We start from the raw sequence: 20775 nt of genomic DNA, 5'->3' as shown, positions 1-20775 counted from the left end.
ATGACATTCCTTCCATCACAAGGTAAGAAGTGGGGATGTTGGGCAGCACGGTGGCGCAGTGGTTAGCACTGTTGCCTCACTGTCCCGAGGTCCCAGGTTCGATCCCGGCTCTGGGTCACTGTCCGTGTGGAGTTTGCACATTCTCCCCGTGTCTGCGTGGGTCTCACCCCACAGCCCAAAGATGTGCAGGGTAGGTGGATTGGCCACGCTAAATTGCCCCTTAATTGGAAAAAATGAATTGGGTACTCTAAATTTATATTTAAAAAAACAAGTGGGGACGTTTGCTGATGACTGCACAATGTTCAGCACCATTCGCGACTCCTCAGATACTGAAGCAGTCCATGTCCAAATGCAGCAAGATCTGGACAATATCCAGGCTTGGGGCTGACAAGTGGCAACTTACATTCACACCACACAGTGCCAGGCAATGGCCATCTCCTACAAGAGAGAATCTAACCGTCTCCCCCTTGACATTCAATGGCATTACCATCGCTGAATCCCCACAATCAACATCCTGGGGGTTACTATTGATCAGAAACTGAACTGGACCCAGCCACATTAATACTGTGGCTACCAGGGCAGGTCAGAGGCTGGGAATCCTGCGGAGAGTAACCCACCTCCTGACCCCCCCCCCCCCCCCCCCCCCAAAGCCTGTCCACCATCTACAAGGCAGAAGCCAGCAGTGTGATGGAATACTCTCCACTTGCCTGGATGAGTGCAGCTCCAACAACACTCAAGAAGCTCCACACCATCCAGGACAAAGCAGCCCCACTTGATTGCTGCCCCTTCCACAAACATTCACTCCCTCCACCACCGACGCACAGTAGCAGCCGTGTGTCCCATCTACAAGATGCAATGCAGCAACTCACCAAGGCTCCTTAGGCAGCACCTTCCAAACCCACAACCATGACTATCTAGAACAGGGGTGGGCAAACTTTTCCGTGCAAGGGCCACATTCAGAAATTCACAATTCACAAAGGGCCGCATAGTATATTAAGTAAAATAATTACTTCACCCGGTTATGATTCTGGGCGCCTCATATAGAACATAGAACAGCACAGAACAGGCCCTTCGGCCCTCGACGTTGTGCCGAGCAATGATCACCCTACTCAAGTCAACGTATCCACCCTATACCAGTAAGTAACCCAACAGCCCCCCCGCATTAACCTTAAAATAAATTTAAAAAAAAAAAAAAAAATTTTTTTTAAAAAAATTTTTTTTTTTTTTTTTAATGACTTGGTGGGCCGCAGAAATACCTTTGGCGGGCCGCATGCGGCCCGCGGGCCGTAGTTTGCCCACCCCTGATCTAGAAGGACAAGAGCATCAGATATCTGGGAACCCCACCACCTGGAGGTTCCCCTCCATGGCACTCACCTCCCTGACTTGGAAATATATCGGCCGTTCCTTTATTAATGCTGGTTCAAAATCTGGGAACACCCTCTGTAACAGTGGGTACACCTCCACCAATGGACTGCAGCGGCTCAAGAAGGCAGCTCACCCCCACCTTCTGAAGGGCAACTGGGGATGGACAATAAATGCTGACCTGGCCAGCGACGCCCACATCTCTTGAATGAATAGACAGACAGACAGACAAATAGAGAGACAGACAGACAGACAGACAAATAGAGAGACAGACAGGCAAATAGAGAGACAGACAGACAGACAGATAGAGAGACAGACAGACAGACAGATAGAGAGACAGACAGACAGACAGGCAAATAGAGAGACAGACAGACAGACAGACAGATAGAGAGACAGACAGACAGACAAATAGAGAGACAGACAGACAGGCAAATAGAGAGACAGACAGTCAGATAGAGAGACAGACAGACAGACAAATAGAGAGACAGACAGACAGGCAAATAGAGAGACAGACAGTCAGATAGAGAGACAGACAGACAGATAGATAGAGAGACAGACAGACAGACAAATAGAGAGACAGACAGACAGGCAAATAGAGAGACAGACAGTCAGATAGAGAGACAGACAGACAGATAGATAGAGAGACAGACAGATAGAGAGACAAACAGACAGACAGATAGAGAGACAGGCAGATGGGCAAATAGAGATATAATCAGCTATGAAAATGAAATGAAATGAAAATCACTTATTGTCACGAGTAGGCTTCAATGAAGTTACTGTGAAAAGCCCCTAGTCGCCACATTCCGGCGCCTGTCCGGGGAGGCTGGTACGGGAATCGAACCGTGCTGCTGGCCTGCTTGGTCTGCTTTAAAAGCCAGCGATTTAGCCGGGTGAGCTAAACCAGCCATGAAGCCCAGCATTGTACAATATTCTGCTAACACTGACATTTGCTAGTCAATCTTTCAGGAAATATTGTTCTTTTATAATTATTATTCTAATTTCACTGCCTCTTGATTTATTGCAGTGATATCCAGCCGCTCTGATGAGAGTCTAGGTGATGGTTAGTACATCTTTCCTCTCCAATGTCTATTGTGTCCCTCTTTTCAAGGGAGATTTTATTGTGATTTCAGTGTGAAAAAAATGTTCTCGTATTTCATTACGTCGTTTTTGTTTCTGCAGATAAACGAGAAGCGGCTGATATTAAAGGTTTGTATATTTCAGTATTTAAACTGGATTCTAAATGACCTTGCTCAAATCAATGCATTTTTATCCTGATCAATTACGGCAGCTAACAGCTCTCAATCTTTAACATGGAGGGAAATAATTCCAACGCCACATTACAGAGGGTCTACTGTGAGGAAGGAATTACCGTGTTTGATCTGTTGGCAGTTTTTGAAAGTCATTAATTAAAGAAAGAGACAGAAAGAGAAACAGGGAGAGGTAGTGATAAGACAAGAGAGACAAATAGAAAGAAATAGAGAGACAGTGAGAGAGACGTGGCAAGGATGAGAGAGTCATACAGCTCACATTTCAACATCCATTACTCTATCCTCCAACCCAGAGGCATCGCAGAGACAGAGGCCGGATGAGAGAGACCCCCTTAGACACAGAGACAGGGTGAGAGAGGCCCTTAGACACAGAGACAGGGGGAGAGAGGCCCTTAGACACGGAGACAGGGGGAGAGAGACCCTTAGACACAGAGACAGGGGGAGAGAGACCCTTAGACACAGGGACAGGGGGAGAGAGACCCTTAGACACAGGGACAGGGGAGAGACCCTTAGACACAGGGACAGGGGGAGAGAGACCCTTAGACACGGAGACAGGGGGAGAGAGGCCCTTAGACACGGGGACAGGGGGAGAGAGACCCTTAGACACGGAGACAGGGGGAGAGAGACCCTTAGACACGGAGACAGGGGGAGAGAGACCCTTAGACACAGAGACAGGGTGAGAGAGGCCCTTAGACACAGAGACAGGGGGAGAGAGACCCTTAGACACGGAGACAGGGGGAGAGACGCTTAGACACAGGGACAGGGGGAGAGAGGCCCTTAGACACAGAGACAGGGTGAGAGAGGCCCTTAGACACGGAGACAGGGGGAGAGAGACCCTTAGACACGGGGACAGGGGGAGAGAGACCCTTAGACACGGAGACAGGGGGAGAGAGACCCTTAGACAGAGGGACACGGGGACAGGGGGAGAGAGACCCTTAGACACGGAGACAGGGGGAGAGAGACCCTTAGACAGAGAGACAGGGGGAGAGAGACACAGGGACAGGGGGACAGGGGGAGAGAGACCCTTAGACAGAGAGACAGGGGGAGAGAGGCCCTTAGACACGGGGACAGGGGGAGAGAGACCGGGACAGGGGGAGAGAGACCGGGACAGGGGGAGAGAGACCGGGACAGGGGGAAAGAGACCCTTAGACACAGGGATAGGGGGAGAGAGACCCTTAGACACAGGGACAGGGGGAGAGACCCTTAGACACGGAGACAGGGAGAGAGAGACCCTTAGACACGGGGACAGGGGGAGAGAGACACAGAGAGTGCAGGACATTGACTTACTGTAGTCTGCCCTTTGACCTCCTGTTCAGCAGCTTCCAGTATATTCTCCTGTTGCTCATTTTATTCAGTGACAGAGAGGGAGGGGCCACAGCAAGTTCCGAATGAGCTGCCAGTGTGAGGGTGGGGCAGCTCCCCAGCTCTGTGATGTGAAACACTCTGATATCACCCCCTCCTTCAGCAAGTATTGTTTTAATCTCACTGCCTCTCTGCTTTGTTGTAGGATTTTCCAGCCACTCTGACGAGAGTCTCGGTGACGGTCAGTATATCAATTTTCCTCTTCCGCTTCCGGCCTGTCCCCTCCTCTCCTGACAGTCCGGATATTGGGAGGTGGTTCCTCAGGGATTGGGATATTCCACATTCCCCCCCCCCCCCGCCCTGGAGTCGCTCCTCACGGGGCAGGTGGTTAGTGAGTGTCGACGGGTTTCGCGACCCAGACCGCACGTTTTTTAAGTTTGTTCAGGGGATGTGGGCGTCGCTGAGTCAGCATTTATTGCCCATCCCTGAGGGTATTTAACAGTCACCCACATTGCTGTGGGTCTGGAGTCACGTGTAGGCCAGACGGGGTAAGGACGGCAGATTTCCTTCCCTAAAGGACATTAGTGACCCAGATGGGTTTTTACGACAATCGACAATAGTTTCATGGTCCGCACGAGACATTTCATTCCAGATTTTTATTGAATTCAAATTTCACCACCTGCCCTGGTGGGATTGGAACCCAGGACCCAGAGCATTACCCTGGGTCTCTGGATTAACAGTCCAACTACAATCCCACTACACCACTGCCTCCCCCGCACACCCATCTGCCATACAATCTGCTGACAAAGGTCACTGGACAGTGTCAATGTGGACATCGCTGGCCCGACAAGCATTTATTGCCCATCCCTAGTTGCCCTTGGGAAGGTGGTGGTGAGCCGCCTTCTTGAACCAGCTGCAGTCCCTGATGTGTAGGTACCCCCACTGTGCTGTTAGGGAGGGAGTTCCAGGATTTTGTCCCAGCGACAGTGAAGGAACGGCCGATATATTTCCCAGTCAGGGCGGTGAGTGACTTGGAGGGGAACCTCCAGGTGGTGGGGTTCCCAGGTATCTGCTGCTCTTGTCCTTCTAGATGGTAGTGGTTGTGGGTTTGGAAGGTACTGTCTAAGGAGCCTTGGTGAGTTGCTGCAGTGCATCTTGTAGATGGGACACACGGCTGCCACTGTGCGTCGGAGGTGGAGGGTTTGAATGTTTGTGGGTGGGGTGCCAATCAAGCGGGGCTGCTTCATCCTGGATGGTGTTGAGCTTCTTGAGTGTTGTTGGAGCTGCGCTCATCCAGGCAAGTAGAGAGTATTCCATTATACTCCTGACTTGTGCCTTGTAGATGGTGGGCAGGCTTTGGGGAGTCAGGAGGTGAGTTACTCACCACAGGATTCCTAGCCTTTGACCTGACCTGGTAGCCAGAGTACTAATGTGGCTGGGTCCAGTTCAGTTTCTGATCAATGGTGACCCCCCGGGATGTTGATTGTGGGGGATTCAGCGATGGTAACGTCATTGAATGTCTTGGGGAGATGGTTAGATTCTCTCTTGTTGGAGATGGTCATTGCCTGGCAGTTGTGTGGTGTGAATGTAAGTTGCCACTTGTCAGCCCCAAGCCTGGATATTGTCCAGATCTTGCTGCATTTGGACACGGACTGCTTCAGTACCTGAGGAGTTGTGAATGGTGCTGAACATTGTGCAGTCATCCGCAAACATCCCCACTTCTGACCTGATGATGGAAGGGAGGTCATTGATGAAGCAGCTGAAGATGGTTGGGGCTGAGGACACTACCCTGAGGAACTCCTGCAGTGATGTCCTGGAGCTGAGATGATTGACCTCCAATCACCACAACCATCTTCCTTCGTGCCGGGTATGACCCCAACCAGCGGAGAGTTTCCCCCCTGATTCCCATTGACTCCAGTTTAGCTAGGATTCCCTGATACCACACTCGGTCAAATGTGGTCATGATCAGAGGCAGTCACTCTCACTTCTACCCAGCAAGAAGCAGTAATTCTGCCTGATTTCCCCCTTTCCTGATCCCGGGTGGGGGGGGGGGAGAGGTCACAATCCAGTCCCCACCCCTAATTCGGCTCACGTCAGCCATGCCGACGATGGGCCGGGTTTGGAGATTCCTGGATGTGAGACTCATTCCCTTTGCTCCAGGCATGTGAGGGGTGAGAGGGAAGTGCTGGGATCTTGCTGTGCATTCACCCTCCAAATCAGCATTTGCTGTTTGGAAAGAGTCGCTGTTCACTCTCTGTCCCCTCTGTATTAGACAAGGTTATCTGGATTGCCAATAGCGGACGCTGCAGCCAATTAGCTCTTGATCACTGGCGATGGTCCAACATCAGTCAGTAATCATGACAACATCAAGTTGACAAACTACTCAAAAGAAAATAGCCATTTGATGGATTGTAGTCAATTTTATTGTGATCTCTGTGGGGTTTCATTTTTAGATTTAACCATTTTGTTTTTCTTTCTACAGATAAACAGCAAGCTGATGGTATTGAAGGTTCGTATATAAATGGGATTTGGAATGACCTTGCTTAAATCGATGAATTGTCGTTTAATGAATCATTAGGAGTGAAGTATCGGGCAGCACGGTGGCCTAGTGGTTAGCACAACCGCCTCACGGTGCCGAGGTCCCAGGATCGATCCCGGCTCTGGGTCACTGTCCGTGTGGAGTTTGCACATTCTCCCCGTGTCTGCGTGGGTTTCACCCCCACAACCCAAAAAAAACATGTGCAGAGTAGGTGGATTGGCCGTGCTAAATTGCCCCTTAATTGGAAAAAATAATTGGGTAATCTAAATTTTTTAAAAAAGGAGTGAAGTATCTCCTATTTCTGTCATGTGCTCTCTACCTGTATCTCTCCCATGTTGTGGAATTGTAGGAATTTACAGGACAATGGGAAGTCATTCGGAACCAGTCTGGGGCAGATTGCCCAGCCTAATCCCTCTGTCCAGATCATGGTCCCCTGTGGGTTCCGCCACTTTCAGTGAAACACTCCTGTTTTTGTTAAATGCAGCTTTATTCCCGAGCCAGGTGCACAGAGTTGGGAAAATTCCTGCCTCATTGCATCCACCTCAGGAGAAACAGTCCCTCGTGGTGAGGGGAATGTGTACGGAAGCCGTGCCCACCACCCCAGGAAACAGTTCAGAGGCTTCCAGGCGCGGAACCGGCTGGTTACGGGTCCCCTCGTTACTCTGGGTCTTTATCCCAGTTGTAATTCAAATTGTAACACAAAAAACAACCCTCTCCCCTTGCCCCTCCAATCACTACCCATGCCCCATCTATGCAACCACCCACTACCTCCCCATGGTCCCTCATACTCTCCATGCCAACCTATGCCCATCTACCCATCCCCCGTGGCGCTTTATGGGCCATGTGCCAGCTTGGTTTCATCTCATGCCAACCCATGTCCACCCCACCCACCTACCTTTTTCTTACATCAAGCCAATTCACCCAGTATCTATGAGAGGCAGATCTCAGGAGCCATGCTGAGATTAAATAAAATAATGTTCGAAGCATCCATTACAGACTTCACTATCTGTAATTGTAAGAGTCCATTCAAATCCCTCAGAAAAACAATCATTTGTATGCATAGCCCTACAACAAAGATAGGTAATCTCTTAATAACCTGTTGGAGCTTTCAATCAAACTGTGAATTTCAAGAACCCCACCCTCCCTCACTGTGATGAAAGGTTATGGATGGAGTAAAGCCCAATAAAACTATAATGATAGCCCTCAGGCTTATATTAAGGAACAGCTATTGAAATTGTAAACAGTGATTTTTTTTTTCAACTGAGGGACATAGAAGGCTGTTTTTATTTTCCCAAAATTTAAAGAGTAGAGGAAGACAGAACACTGGGCTAATGGTAAGATTCTTGGTAGTGTGGATGAGCAGAGAGATCTCGGTGTCCATGTCCATAGATCCCTGAAAGTTGCCACCGCGGTTGAGAGGGTTGTTAAGAAGGCGTACAGTGTGTTCGCTTTTATTGGTAGAGGGATTGAGTTTCGGAGCCATGAGGTCATGTTGCAGTTGTACAAAACTCTGGTGCGGCCGCATTTGGAGTATTGTGTGCAGTTCTGGTCGCCACATTATAGGAAGGATGTGGAAGCATTGGAAAGGGTACCGAGGAGATTTACAAGGATGTTGCCTGGTATGGAGGGAAGATCTTATGCGGAAGGGCTGAAGGACTTGAGGCTGTTTTCGTTAGAGAGAAGAAGGTTAAGAGGTGACTTAATTGAGGCATACAAGATGATCAGAGGATTAGATAGGGTGGACAGTGAGAGCCTTTTTCCTCAGATGGTGATGTCCAGCACGAGGGGACATAGCTTTAAATTGAGGGGAGATAGATATAGGACAGATGTCAGAGGTAGGTTCTTTACTCAGAGTAGTAAGGGCGTGGAATGCCCTGCCTGCAACAGTAGTGGACTCGCCAACACTAAACGCATTCAAATGGTCATTGGATAGACATATGGACGATAAGGGAATAGTGTAGATGGGCTTTAGAGGGGTTTCACAGGACGGCACAACATCGAGGGCTGAAGGGCCTGTACTGCGCTGTAATGTTCTATGTTCTATGTTCTAGGACTTAAATAATTTTTTAAAAATAAATTTAGAATACCAAAATCATTTTTTTCCAATTAAGGGGCAATTTAGCGTGGCCAATCCACCTACCTTGCATAACTTTGAGTTGTGGGGGCGAAACCCACACAAACACAGGGAGAATGTGCAAACTCCACACGGACAGTGGCCCAGAGCCGGGATCAAACCTGGGACCTCAGAGCCGTGAGGCAGCAGTGCTAACCACTGCGCCACCATGCTGCCCTAGGACTTAAATAAATTAACAGATTGACAGTTCCACAGACTTTATCCACCTTTTATGCACATTCATGTTTATTCTTAAAAATCTTAAATCGGACACTATGGAAAATGCACCTCACTCCAGCAAAGAGAACGGGGTCTGTTTGAACTCGGCACTGAGCTCAATCTCTTCTGGGTTCAGGTTTCCCATAGGTGTGAGTCACCTCCCTCCCCCATTCCCCGACCAGTGAAAACACCTGTTGGAAATGGGGGCGGGGCTTCTGGATTCTCGGTCCTCCTGCCATATTGTCTAAAGTGTGAAGTTTGCATGATTCCAGGCCACACAGTCATTTACAGCAATGAAGACCAAAATTACAGACGATATTCCAGGTGTGACCTCACCAAGGACCCTGTATAATTGCAGCAAGACATCCCTGCTCCTGTCCTCGAATCCTCTCGCAATGAAGGCCAGAATACCATTGGCCTTCTTTACCGCCTGCTGCAGCTGCATGCTTACCTTCAGCAAATGGTGTACAAGGACATCGCACATTCGCCTCTCCCAATCTATAGCCATTCAGATAACAATCTGCCATCCTGTTTTTGCTACCAAAGTGGATCACCTCGTATTTATCCAAATTATACTGCATCTGCCATCCATTTGCCCACTCACTCAACTTGTCCAAATCACACTGAAGCATCTCTGCCTCCTCCTCACAGCTCACCCTCCCACCCAGCATTGTGTCTGTACATAGAGCTGTCGCTGTGATCTAACTAGTATTTTGAACATTTATAGCATAATCCCGCTCACTGCCTGCCTGTTTGATGCTGCAGCTACCAAACAAATGTATTTGTTTTCTTAACCATCTCATTACTGTCCTGATACATTCAGGTATATATGGACATATATTCCAAGGTCCCTCTGTTTCCCCCACACCTGAGTATCCTTCCGTGTATCACCTATTCCCTTCACCTTCTTCGTCCTCCCCAAATACATTACCTCCTTCCTCAGGATTTAACTGCATTTGCCACTTTTCTGCCCAATCCATTGGTATCTTGCTGAAGTTTATAACTATCCTCCTCACCATCAACCACACGGCCAATTCTGTAGCATAGAATCATAGAATCCCTACAGTGCAGAAGGAGGCCATTCGGCCCATCGACTCTGCACCGACCCTTCAAAAGGGCACTGGATAAAAGCAAATTACTGCGGATGCTGGAATCTGAAACGAAAGAGAAAATGCTGGGAAATCTCAGCAGGTCTGGCAGCATCTGTAGGGAGAGAAAAGAGCTCACGTTTCGAGTCCAGATGACTCTTTGTCAAAACTCCAAACCTTCAAAAGAGCACTCTAAATAGGCCTAATCACCCACCCTATTCCCCTAACCCCACCTACACTTTTGGACACTAAGGGGCAATTTATCACGGCCAATCCACCTGACCTGCACATCTTTGGACTGTGGGAGGAAACCGGAGCACCCGGAGGAAACCCACGCAGACACGGGGATAACGTGCAGACTCCGCACATTCAGTGACCCGAGCCGTGAATCGAACGTGGTACTCTGATGCTGTGAGGCAGCTGTGCTAACCACTGTACCACCGCACCACAGGACCCGCTGCACAATTATTAATCACACTTTTTAAATCAAAATCGTTAATGCAGACCACAAAAAATCCTTCTATCCTGTTGCTCCCATTAGCCCAGCCCCAATCAGAGAGCAGAGGGAGTGACCAAACAGACAGACAGACAGTGTCGGATTATGGCTGTAGTCTGCCCTTTGACCTCCTGTTCAGCAGCTTCCAGTATATCCTCCTGTTGCTCATTTTATTCAGTGACAGAGAGGGAGGGGCCACAGCAAGTTCCGAATGAGCTGCCAGTGTGAGGGTGTGGCAGCTCCCCAGCTCTGTGATGTGAAACACTCTGATATCACCCCCTCCTTCAGCAAGTATTGTTTTAATCTCACTGCCTCTCTGTTTTGTTGCAGGATTTTCCAGCCACTCTGACGAGAGTCTCGGTGACGGTCAGTATATCAATTTTCCTCTTCCGCTTCCGGCCTGTCCCCTCCTCTCCTGACAGTCCGGATATTGGGAGGTGGTTCCTCAGGGATTGGGATATTCCACACTCGCCCCCCCCCCCCCCGCCCTGGAGTCGTTCCTCACGGGGCAGGTGGTTAGTGAGTGTCGACGGGTTTCGCTACCCAGACAGCAGCTGACCCCCATCCAAGACCAAGACCAACACTGGACAATGACAAGGAGCAGGAACTCTGTCTGATCGTCCCTCTTGATTCATCCTGGGTCGGGGGAGAGCTTGCATTCACCTGTCTGTCAGTAACCCCCACTGCAATCAGCGAACACAGGGCAGACTGTCAGCCGCTTTCAGGGTATCCTGGCTTTGAGATTCATGTCCATATTTTCTGGGATCTTCCTCTGTATTCTTCCCCAAATCAGCATTTGTTGTTTATACACTCCACTTAGTCTCAACTCACTTTACAAAAAACAAGATAATCTAGATTACAGAACACCCTGGCGGCACGGTGGCACAGTGGTTAGCACTGCTGCCTCACGGCGCTGAGGTCCCAGGTTCGATCCCGGCTCTGGGTCACTGTCCGTGTGGAGTTTGCACATTCTCCCCGTGTCTGCGTGGGTCTCCACAACCCAAAGACGTGCAGTTAGGTAGATTGGCCACGCTAAATTGCCCCTTAATTGGAAAAATTAAAAAATTATATAGATTATACATCACCCAATACTGGAACCTGGAGCCAATCAGCCTTTTTACACAGGATTACTGGCTAGTGTCCAACTTCATCCAAAAATCACAGGAGAAATCCAACCCAGCCAATTACCACTCAGGATCCTCTCAATTATCAGTAAAGTGATCGAAGGTGATGCCCAAGAACTATCAAGTGGCCCCAATCACCACTCATCTGTCATCGATATTCACTTTGCGTTCCCGAGGACTTCATTACCTTTGTTCAATTATGGCCAAAGGAGCTGAGTTCTAGAGGTTAGAGTGACTGCCCTTGATATCGAGGCAGCATCTGACCGAGTGTGGCATCAAGGAGCCCGAGCTAAACTGGAGTCAATGGGATTCAGGGGGGAAACTCTCCGCTGGCTGGAGTCATACCCGGCACAAAGGAAGATGGTTGTGGTGGTTGGAGGTCAATCATCTCAGCTCCAGGACATCACTGCAGGAGTTCCTCAGGGTAGTGTCCTCGGCTCAATCCTCTTCAGCTGCTTCATCAATGACATTCCTTCCATCATAAGGTCAGAAGTGGGGATGTTTGCGGATGACTGCACAATGTTCAGCACCATTTGCGACTCCTCAGATAATGAAGCAGTCCGTGTCCAAATGCAGCAAGATCTGGACAATATCCAGGCTTGGGGCTGACAAGTGGAAAGTTATATTGGTGACACACAAGTGCCAGACAATGGCCATTTCAAACAAGAGAGGATCTAATCATCTCCCCCTTGACATTCAATAGCATTACCATCGCTGAATGTCCCACTATCAACATCCTGGGGGTTACCATTGATCAGAAACTGAACTGGACCAACCACATTAATACTGTGGCTACCGGGGCAGGTCAGAGGCTGGAATCTTGCGGTGAGTAACTCACTTCCTGACTCCCCAAAGCCTGTCCACCATCTACAAGGCACAAGTCAGGAGTGTGATGGGATACTCTCCACTTGCCTGGATGAGCGCGGCTCCAACAACACTCAAGAAGCTCAACACCATCCAGGACAAAGCAGTCCCGCTTGATTGGCACCCCATCCACCACCTCAACATTCACTCCCTCCCCTGCCCAAAGCACAGCGGCAGCCGTGTGTACCATCTACAAGATGCAATGCAGCAACTCACTAAGATTCCTTCTAAACCCACGACCACTATGTTCCAGCTTCCTGCAAATAACACCACCTGGAGCTTCCCCTCCGAGTCACTCACCACCCTGACTTGGAAATATATCGGCCGTTCCTTCACTGTCACTGGGGCAACATCCTGGAACTCTCTCCCTAACAGCACTGTGGGTATACCTACACCTCACAGACTGCAGCCGTTCCAGGCAACTCACCATCACCTTGTGAAGGGTAACTAGAGATGGGTAATAAATGGTGGCCTAGCCTGTAAAACATCCTGTAAAAGAATAAACAATAACTAACCACGATAAGCAATGAGAGAATAACAATCTATGCAAATGAACAGCAGTTTAAATGATTTTATCCAATTTAATTTTCATATTCATGTAATTGTTTCTTTCTGCAGATAAACAAGGATCTGTTGCTATTGAAGGTTTGTACATATCAATAATTAGTTTGAGTTCTAAATGACCTTGATTAAATCGCTAAATTCTCATACTGCAGTATTATGAGAACAAACGAGCTGAAGTATATGTGTCACACTATCTGGTTCCTCCGGTACATTTATGCTGCTGGCTTCATTCGTTCTATCCTCCAATTGAGAAGCAGAAAGGGAGAGAGCAGGAGTGAAAGAGAGTGAGACCAAAAGACAAACGGATAGAACAGGAGGCAGAGCAATAAAGATAAACAGAGATAGATAGAGTGATGTGAAACCTTCCAACACTCTCCCTCTCTCATTAATCTCTCTGTCTCTGTACTTTTGGCAGGAATCTCTGGCCGCTCCGATGAGAGTCTCACTGAAGGTTAGTATCTCAAACTTTCTCTCTACCTCCCAGTGTTCCCCTCTCCTCTCCTCACTCGGGGGAAAGTTTCACCAGAGTTGGGGGTAGGGTAATCCCGTGGCCCAGCAGCATTCCTCTAACATCATCCGGGTCAAAGCAGCCCCACTTGATGAGCAACCCAACCACCACCTTCAATGTTCACTCCCTCCACCACCCACGCACAACGGCAGCCGTGTGTACCGCCTGTAAGATGCACTGCCGTAACTCACCAAGGCTCCTTAGGCAGCACCTTCCAAACCTATGAACATTCCCATCTAGAAGGGCGAGGGCAGCAGACACAATAGAACACCATCCCCTCGAGCTACCCTCCGAGACCCACATCATCTTAACTTGGAAATATATCACCGGTGTTAAAACTCTGGAACTCCCTCTCTAACAGCACGGTGGGTGTACCACCTCATAGACTGCAGCGATTCAAGAAGGCAGCTCACCATCACCTTGGGGCATTCAGGGAAGGGCAGTAGTTCTTGGCACTAGTTCATTAGTTCATGCCAGCTCTAATCCAATATTGGGTAATTCACATGATAACATGTGTACTGTTTACACTGAGCCACTTTGGTGGGACCGGGTGAGCGAAGGTGGTGGGAGAGGATGAAAGCTGACAGGATAATCATTGAGCAGATCAGATGGCAAGATGTTTTAAAGGATTGAAGATAGCAGGAGAGAGGGGGACTGAGGGATCTGAGAACTGGCAGAGCTTTGAGCAGCTGGGTAGGTCCGACTGATCATCTGTAATGGTGAACCCTAAGCAATGACCCTAACTCTTACCCTCACCCTAACCCTGCACAATGACCCCCAACACTCACCCTAACCCTGGAGAATGACCCCATTGCTAATCCTAATCCAGCTCAAATACCCCAATGGCCTCAATGATAATGAGCGGGTCGTTGAATATTTTCTGTGTAACATTACAACCAGGATTATTTACATTTCGGAATCTTTAGAGAACAGAAGTCACTCTAATGTGCAAGGTACAGACTTCAATATTGTTTGTTTCAGAGGGATTTCAAACCTAAGCAGCCATTTATTAAAGTAACATGTTGAACAGAATTGAACAGAAATATTACCCAGCATACAAACAGTCCTCCTGAAATTCCAAACAACTGCTTTCTGATTGTAATGTATTGGCGGTGATGATATCAAAGATGCAGTGAATCAATATTTGAACGGATGTTGGTGCAATTATATTATTAGCACTCTCACAGCGTGAGCAGTGTATGTTCGGTTTAGGAGTTTCTGCCAGATCTAATGTGCTGCTAACCGAGCTTCATTAGAAGATCAGAGTCACTCAGCGGCTTAAGGTTTGTCTTTTATTATTTTAATAATGTATCAGATTACAATAATGGATGGTTCCAGGCAGTTGTAAAGTTGCTAATGAGGCCTCTGGAGAATCAGTCCATTAGAGCCCAAGGTGAGGTTTAACTTATTGAAGGACAGAGGGACAGAGAGTGGGGTAAATACAATCTCACACCCAGGCAAGAATTCGTCAGCTCGACCAGTCTTTGTTCGAGGAAACTCCATTGAGTTCCGATTGGCAGCAGGCCACCAGCCTGGCCTGGTTTGGGAATGTGGCAGCAGCAGGGGTCAGATTCACACTGACCCTGGAGACATTGGGATACAGCCCCCAGTTTCCTGGGAAATTACCCTAATCCCACGCTGGGTCTCCGAGCGATGGGAGTGTAGCTCAGGGTGAGGTATGGATTCAGTGGGTGCTGCAATGTGTGAGTGGGAGAAAAACACAACTTGTGACAGGGACACACTTTTAATTGTGAACATTTCACACTCATTTTCCATTTTCGAATCAAAAAACGGTTTTCATTTCAGATTCCGATGAAGTTGCCAACAGGAAAAGCAAAGTGATTGGTTCCAGAGAAGATGATGGTTTGTAGATCTCTCTGTGTGGGGGGGATTATTGACGGGGCTAATATATGGGTGACGTTGTTGAGAGGATGAGATGGAGACGGGTTGCAGGAAGCTCATTTTGGGCATGAATCATTAAAACTAGTGAGACAGTGGGCAGCACGATGGCGCAGTGGTTAGCACTGCTGCCGCACGACACCGAGGTCCCGGGTTCGATCCCGGGTCAGTGTCCGTGTGGAGTTTGCACATTCTCCCGGTGTCTGCGTGGGTTTCGCCTCCACAACCCAAAGATGTGCAGGGTAGGTGGATTGGCCACGCTAAATTGCCCCTTAATTGGATAAAAAAACTTGGCTACTCTAAATTTATTTCAAAAAAACTAGTGAGACAGATTCCGAAGGTCAAAAAAAGCAAATAAATCATTGGGACTCATTTCCAATGAGACGTAATTGGAAAGCAGAGAGGTTCTGCTGAAGGTGTCTGGAACCTTGATTTGTCCACATTGTAACGAAGGGACACAGTTCCCGTCTCCATGTTGCACAAAACTGAAAAGATTGAAAGATCTGGAGAGACTGAACAGGTTAGGGGCCTATTCCCTGGAAAACACAAAGCTGAGGGTGTGACGAGGAAAACATATTTACAAATTTTATTCCAGTTGTCAGATTCACAAAGAATAAATAATTTCCATTGACTGGGCGAAGAACAAAAGGGCAATAAATAAAAAAGTCACTGATCAATCCAATTGGGATTCCTGGAGGAAGATCTTTGGGAAAGGAATCGAAGGAGATGTTGGTGGGTGGGATGAAGCCCATGTTGGGCATAAACTCCAACACAGGGCCATTGGGCCGAATGGCCTGTTCCTGTGCAGTAAATCCCCAGTAATTCAATATAGAATTCTATGTGGAGATGACACCTGTCCAGGTGCGGAGTGTGTGGGTGTTTGCAGTGGGATTGGGAACATTAAAAACCATTGGGATATCGGAACCGATGTCGAAAATAAAAAATCCAAGACGGCGCCGGAGCGACTTCTTGCAAGCAGTGCCCACCTTACCCTCTGATTCTATCTTTTACTCTCGTTCTATGATTCAAAAATTTAATTCTAATTCTTTTAAACTCTCTAACAATGTTCATTACGTTCTGCAGTCTCTCCTTCCCTATGTACGGTATGCATTGTTTGTACAGCATGCAAGAAACAATACTTTTCACTGTATACTAATACATGTGACAATAATAAATCAAATCATATGGTCTGGAATCTGAAATTCTGTTCCCTGTGTTTCAGATTCTGTGGAGAATGAGAGTGAGGCGGATACTAAAGGTATTTATCCCGATCTTCCAACAATATGTCACCGTTACAGATTTCAATATCATTAAAACGGGACGGACAGTTTGAAACCATTCTGATAACTGGACACAGAGGCTTTGCTGTGATTGGTGAACTGAAATTCTCTTCTCTCTATTCTAGATTCTTTAGAACGAGCCAGTCACTCGGAGACTCAAGGTATCGATATTTATATTTTAATATCTCTAATCAAAACTACATTTCTAAATCGAATCGAAGTTTCTGATCACAAACCGGTTTTCATTCCAGATTCTGATGAAGTTGCCAACAGGAAAAGCAAAGTGATTGTTTCCAGAGAAGATGATGGTTTGTAGATCTCTCTGTGTGGGGGGGATTATTGACGGGGCTAATATATGAGAGCTGGGTCCATGTGGATTAACTAACTCTGTATTGAAATGATGTCAAATAGACGTGGAGTCGGGACAAGTAGCAGAATGGAGAGTGAGCTGGTTACAAAACAGCAAACACACAGTGAGGGTTAAAGGTAGTAACTCAGTCTGGGGGAAGGTGGGAAGTGATGTTCCACAGGGATCGGTGCTGGAATCGCTGTTACTCATCATCCACTGAAACTATTTGGACTCGGGAATCAGTAATTTCAATATGTGTGGATGCCACCAAACTGGGGTTTAGTTAATACTGAGGAGACTTCGGGCAACGCAGTGGTTAGCACTACTGCCTCACAGAGCCGAGGACCCGGGTTCGATCCTGACTCTGGGTCACCCTCCGTGTGGATTTTGCACTGCTGCCTCACGGAGCCGAGGACCCGGGTTTGATCCTGACTCTGGGTCACTGTCCGTGTGGAGTTTGCACATTCTCCCCGTGTCTGCGTGGGTTTCACCCCCACAACCCAAAGATGTGCAGGGTAGTTGGATTGGTCACGCTAAATTTCCCCTTAATTGGAAAGAATTAATTGGGTAATCTAAATTGATTTATAAAAAAGGAAATACTGAGGAGACAGGAATAAACATTCAAGTTCAGCAGGTGAATGGTACAGAAATTTCAGTGTAATAAATGTGAGGTGTTGGTGGGTTTTGGTGGGAAGGTTAAGACGGCCACAGCCTCCTCGGAAAATCAGAGTTTAAATGGGGTTTGGGGAACAGAGCGATCTGGGGCAATAGGTACACAAATCATTAAAACTAGTGAGGCTGATTCCAGAGGTCAGAAAAATAAATCACTGGGATTCATTTCCAATGAGTCAGAATTGAAATACAGAGAGTTTATGGACTGGAAACTTGATTAGTCCACATTGTGAAATCAGGACACAGTTCCTGTCTCCATGTCACACAAAACAAACGGAAACATTGGAGAATCTGGGGAATAGGTAAACAAGGGCAATACTGGAACTGAGAAGGTTAGAATGATCAGAGAGACTGAACAGGTCAGGGCTCTATTCTCAATAGAAGAGAAAACTGAGGGGGCAACCTGATGGAGGAGTTTCCAACAATAATGAAACTTTGATAGGGTACACGGAGATAATTGGTTCCCATTGACCATGGGGACAAAACTGAGCGTGATAAATATAAGAGTTACTACTAAATCCAACAAGGATTTCTGGAGGAAATTCGTTATCCAGAGAGGGTGAGATGTGGAACTCACTCCCACAGGGAGTGGTCGAGGAAAATACAATCAACACATTTCAAGGAATCTGGATAAAGAGGAAATGGGAAAGGAATAGAAGGAAATGTTGATGGGATGAGATGGAGACGGGTGGGAGGAACCTCATGTTGGGCAAGATCTCCAGCATACCTCAAATCGATGGGCTGAATGGCTTCATTCTGCTCCTGTGTCTTATGGTCTAACGTCATGATGGGCATAAACCCCAGCACAGGGCCATTGGGCCGAATGGCCTGTTCCTGTGCAGTAAATCCTCAGTAATTCAATATAAAATTCTATGTGGAGATGTCACCTGTCCAGGTGCGGAGTGTGTGGGTGTTTGCAGTGGGATTGGGAACATTGAAAACCATTGGGATATCGGAACGTGTGGTCTGGAATCTGAAATTCTGTTCCCTGTGTTTCAGACTCTGTGGAGAATGAGAGTGAGGCGGATACTAAAGGTATTTATCCCGATCTTCCAACAATATGTCACCGTTACAGATTTCAATATCATTAAAACGGGACGGACAGTTTGAAACCATTCTGATAACTGGACACAGAGGCTTTGCTGTGATTGGTGAACTGAAATTCTCTTCTCTCTATTCTAGATTCTTTAGAAAGAGCCAGTCACTCGGAGAATCAAGGTATCAATATTTATATTTTAATATCTCTAATCAAAACTACATTTCTCAATCGAATCGAAGTTTCTAATCACAAACCGGTTTTCATTTCAGATTCTGATGAAGTTGCCAACAGGAAAAGCAAAGTGATTGTTTCCAGAGAAGATGATGGTTTGTAGATCTCTCTGTGTGGGGGGGGATTATTGACGGGGCTAATATATGGGAGCTGGGTCCATGAGGATTAACTAACTCTATATTGAAATTATGTCAAATAGACGTGGAGTCGGGACAAGTAGCAGAATGGGAGAGTGAGCTGGTTACAAAACAGCAAACACACAGTGAGGGTTAAAGGTAGTAACTCAGTCTGGGGGAAGGTGGGAAGTGATGTTCCACAGGGATCGGTGCTGGAATCGCTGTTACTCATCATTCACTGAAACTATTTGGACTCAGGAATCAGTAATTTCAATATGTGTGGATGCCACCAAACTGGGGTTTAGTTAATACTGAGGAGACAGCAACAAACATTCAGGTTCAGCAGGTGGTTGGTACAGAAATTTCAGTGTCATAAATGTGAGGCGTTGGTGGGTTTTGGTGGGAAGGTTAAGGAGGCCACAGACTCCTCGGAAAATCAGAGTCTAACTGGGGTTTGGGGAACAGAGTGATCTGGGGCAATAGGTACACAAATCATTAAAACGTGTGACACATGTTCATAAGGAGATAAAAGGTAGATTAAATCATTGGGATTCATTTCCAATGAGATGTAATTGGAAAGCAGAGAGGTTATGCTGAAGGTGTCTGGAACCTTGATTTGTCCACATTGTAACGTCGGGACACAGTTCCTGTCTCCATGTTACACAAACAAATGGGGAAATTGGAGAACATGCGGTGTAGATTCACAAGGACAATACTGGAACTGAGAAGGTTGGAATGATCAGGAGAGACTGAACAGTGTTCGATCTCAGCTCTGTGTCCCTGTCTGTCTGGAGTTTGCACATTCTCCCCGTGTTTGCGTGAGTTTCGCCCCCCCACAACCCCAAAATGTGCAGGTTAGGTGGATTGGCTACGCTAAATTGCCCCTCAATTGGAAAAGATGAATTGGGTATTCTACGTTTATTAAAATGAAAGGAGAGACTGAAGAGGTTTGGGCTCTTTTCTCTGACAAAGAGAAAACTGAGGGGGGACCTGATGGAGGAGTTTCCAACAATAATTACAGTTAGATAGGGTACACGGGGATAATTGGTTCCCATTGACCATGAGACACAACTGAACGTGATGAATATAAGAGTTACTAATAAATCCAACAGAGATTTCTGGAGGAAACTCTTACCCAGAGAGTGGTGGGATGTGGATCTCACTCCCACAGGGACTGGTCGAGTAAAATACAATCAATTTACAGGGAAGCTGGATAAACGAGAAGTGGGAAAGGAACAGAAGGAGATGTTGATGGGTGGATAAAGCCCATGTTGGGCATAAACTCCAGCACAGGGCCATTGGGCCGAATGGCCTGTTCCTGTGCAGTAAATCCTCAGTAATTCAATATAAAATTCTATGTGGAGATGTCACCTGTCCAGGTGCGGAGTGTGTGGGTGTTTGCAGTGGGATTGGGAACATTGAAAACCATTGGGATATCGGAACGTGTGGTCTGGAATCTGAAATTCTGTTCCCTGTGTTTCAGACTCTGTGGAGAATGAGAGTGAGGCGGATACTAAAGGTATTTATCCCGATCTTCCAACAATATGTCACCGTTACAGATTTCAATATCATTAAAACGGGACGGACAGTTTGAAACCATTCTGATAACTGGACACAGAGGCTTTGCTGTGATTGGTGAACTGAAATTCTCTTCTCTCTATTCTAGATTCTTTAGAAAGAGCCAGTCACTCGGAGACTCAAGGTATCAATATTTATATTTTAATATCTCTAATCAAAACTAC

General features: G+C 47.2%; 1 protein-coding gene across 43 annotated transcripts in view; it reads left to right on the top strand.

The window, feature by feature from the left end:
• The window catches only part of LOC119956648 (sarcoplasmic reticulum histidine-rich calcium-binding protein-like), a 53060-nt gene that overhangs the window by 1921 nt on the left and 30364 nt on the right, over positions 1-20775 (top strand). For 36 of the 43 annotated variants that reach the window (XM_038784027.1, XM_038784033.1, XM_038784036.1 and 33 more), the window contains exons 2-17: positions 2387-2422; positions 2542-2568; positions 4138-4173; positions 6415-6441; positions 10718-10753; positions 12994-13020; positions 13355-13390; positions 15254-15310; positions 16569-16604; positions 16752-16787; positions 16878-16934; positions 18647-18682; positions 18830-18865; positions 18956-19012; positions 20517-20552; positions 20700-20735. In XM_038784027.1, the coding sequence (XP_038639955.1) occupies positions 2387-2422; positions 2542-2568; positions 4138-4173; positions 6415-6441; positions 10718-10753; positions 12994-13020; positions 13355-13390; positions 15254-15310; positions 16569-16604; positions 16752-16787; positions 16878-16934; positions 18647-18682; positions 18830-18865; positions 18956-19012; positions 20517-20552; positions 20700-20735 (612 nt within the window). The remainder of the gene's footprint in view (positions 1-2386; positions 2423-2541; positions 2569-4137; positions 4174-6414; positions 6442-10717; positions 10754-12993; positions 13021-13354; positions 13391-15253; positions 15311-16568; positions 16605-16751; positions 16788-16877; positions 16935-18646; positions 18683-18829; positions 18866-18955; positions 19013-20516; positions 20553-20699; positions 20736-20775) is intronic. The other 7 variants (XM_038783992.1, XM_038784004.1, XM_038783996.1 and 4 more) reach the window with 7 other exon arrangements.

This window comes from Scyliorhinus canicula, chromosome 23, assembly GCF_902713615.1.
Source record: "Scyliorhinus canicula chromosome 23, sScyCan1.1, whole genome shotgun sequence".
NCBI classification, from domain to species: domain Eukaryota; kingdom Metazoa; phylum Chordata; class Chondrichthyes; order Carcharhiniformes; family Scyliorhinidae; genus Scyliorhinus; species Scyliorhinus canicula.
This window is presented reverse-complemented; position numbering and strand designations above follow the sequence as displayed.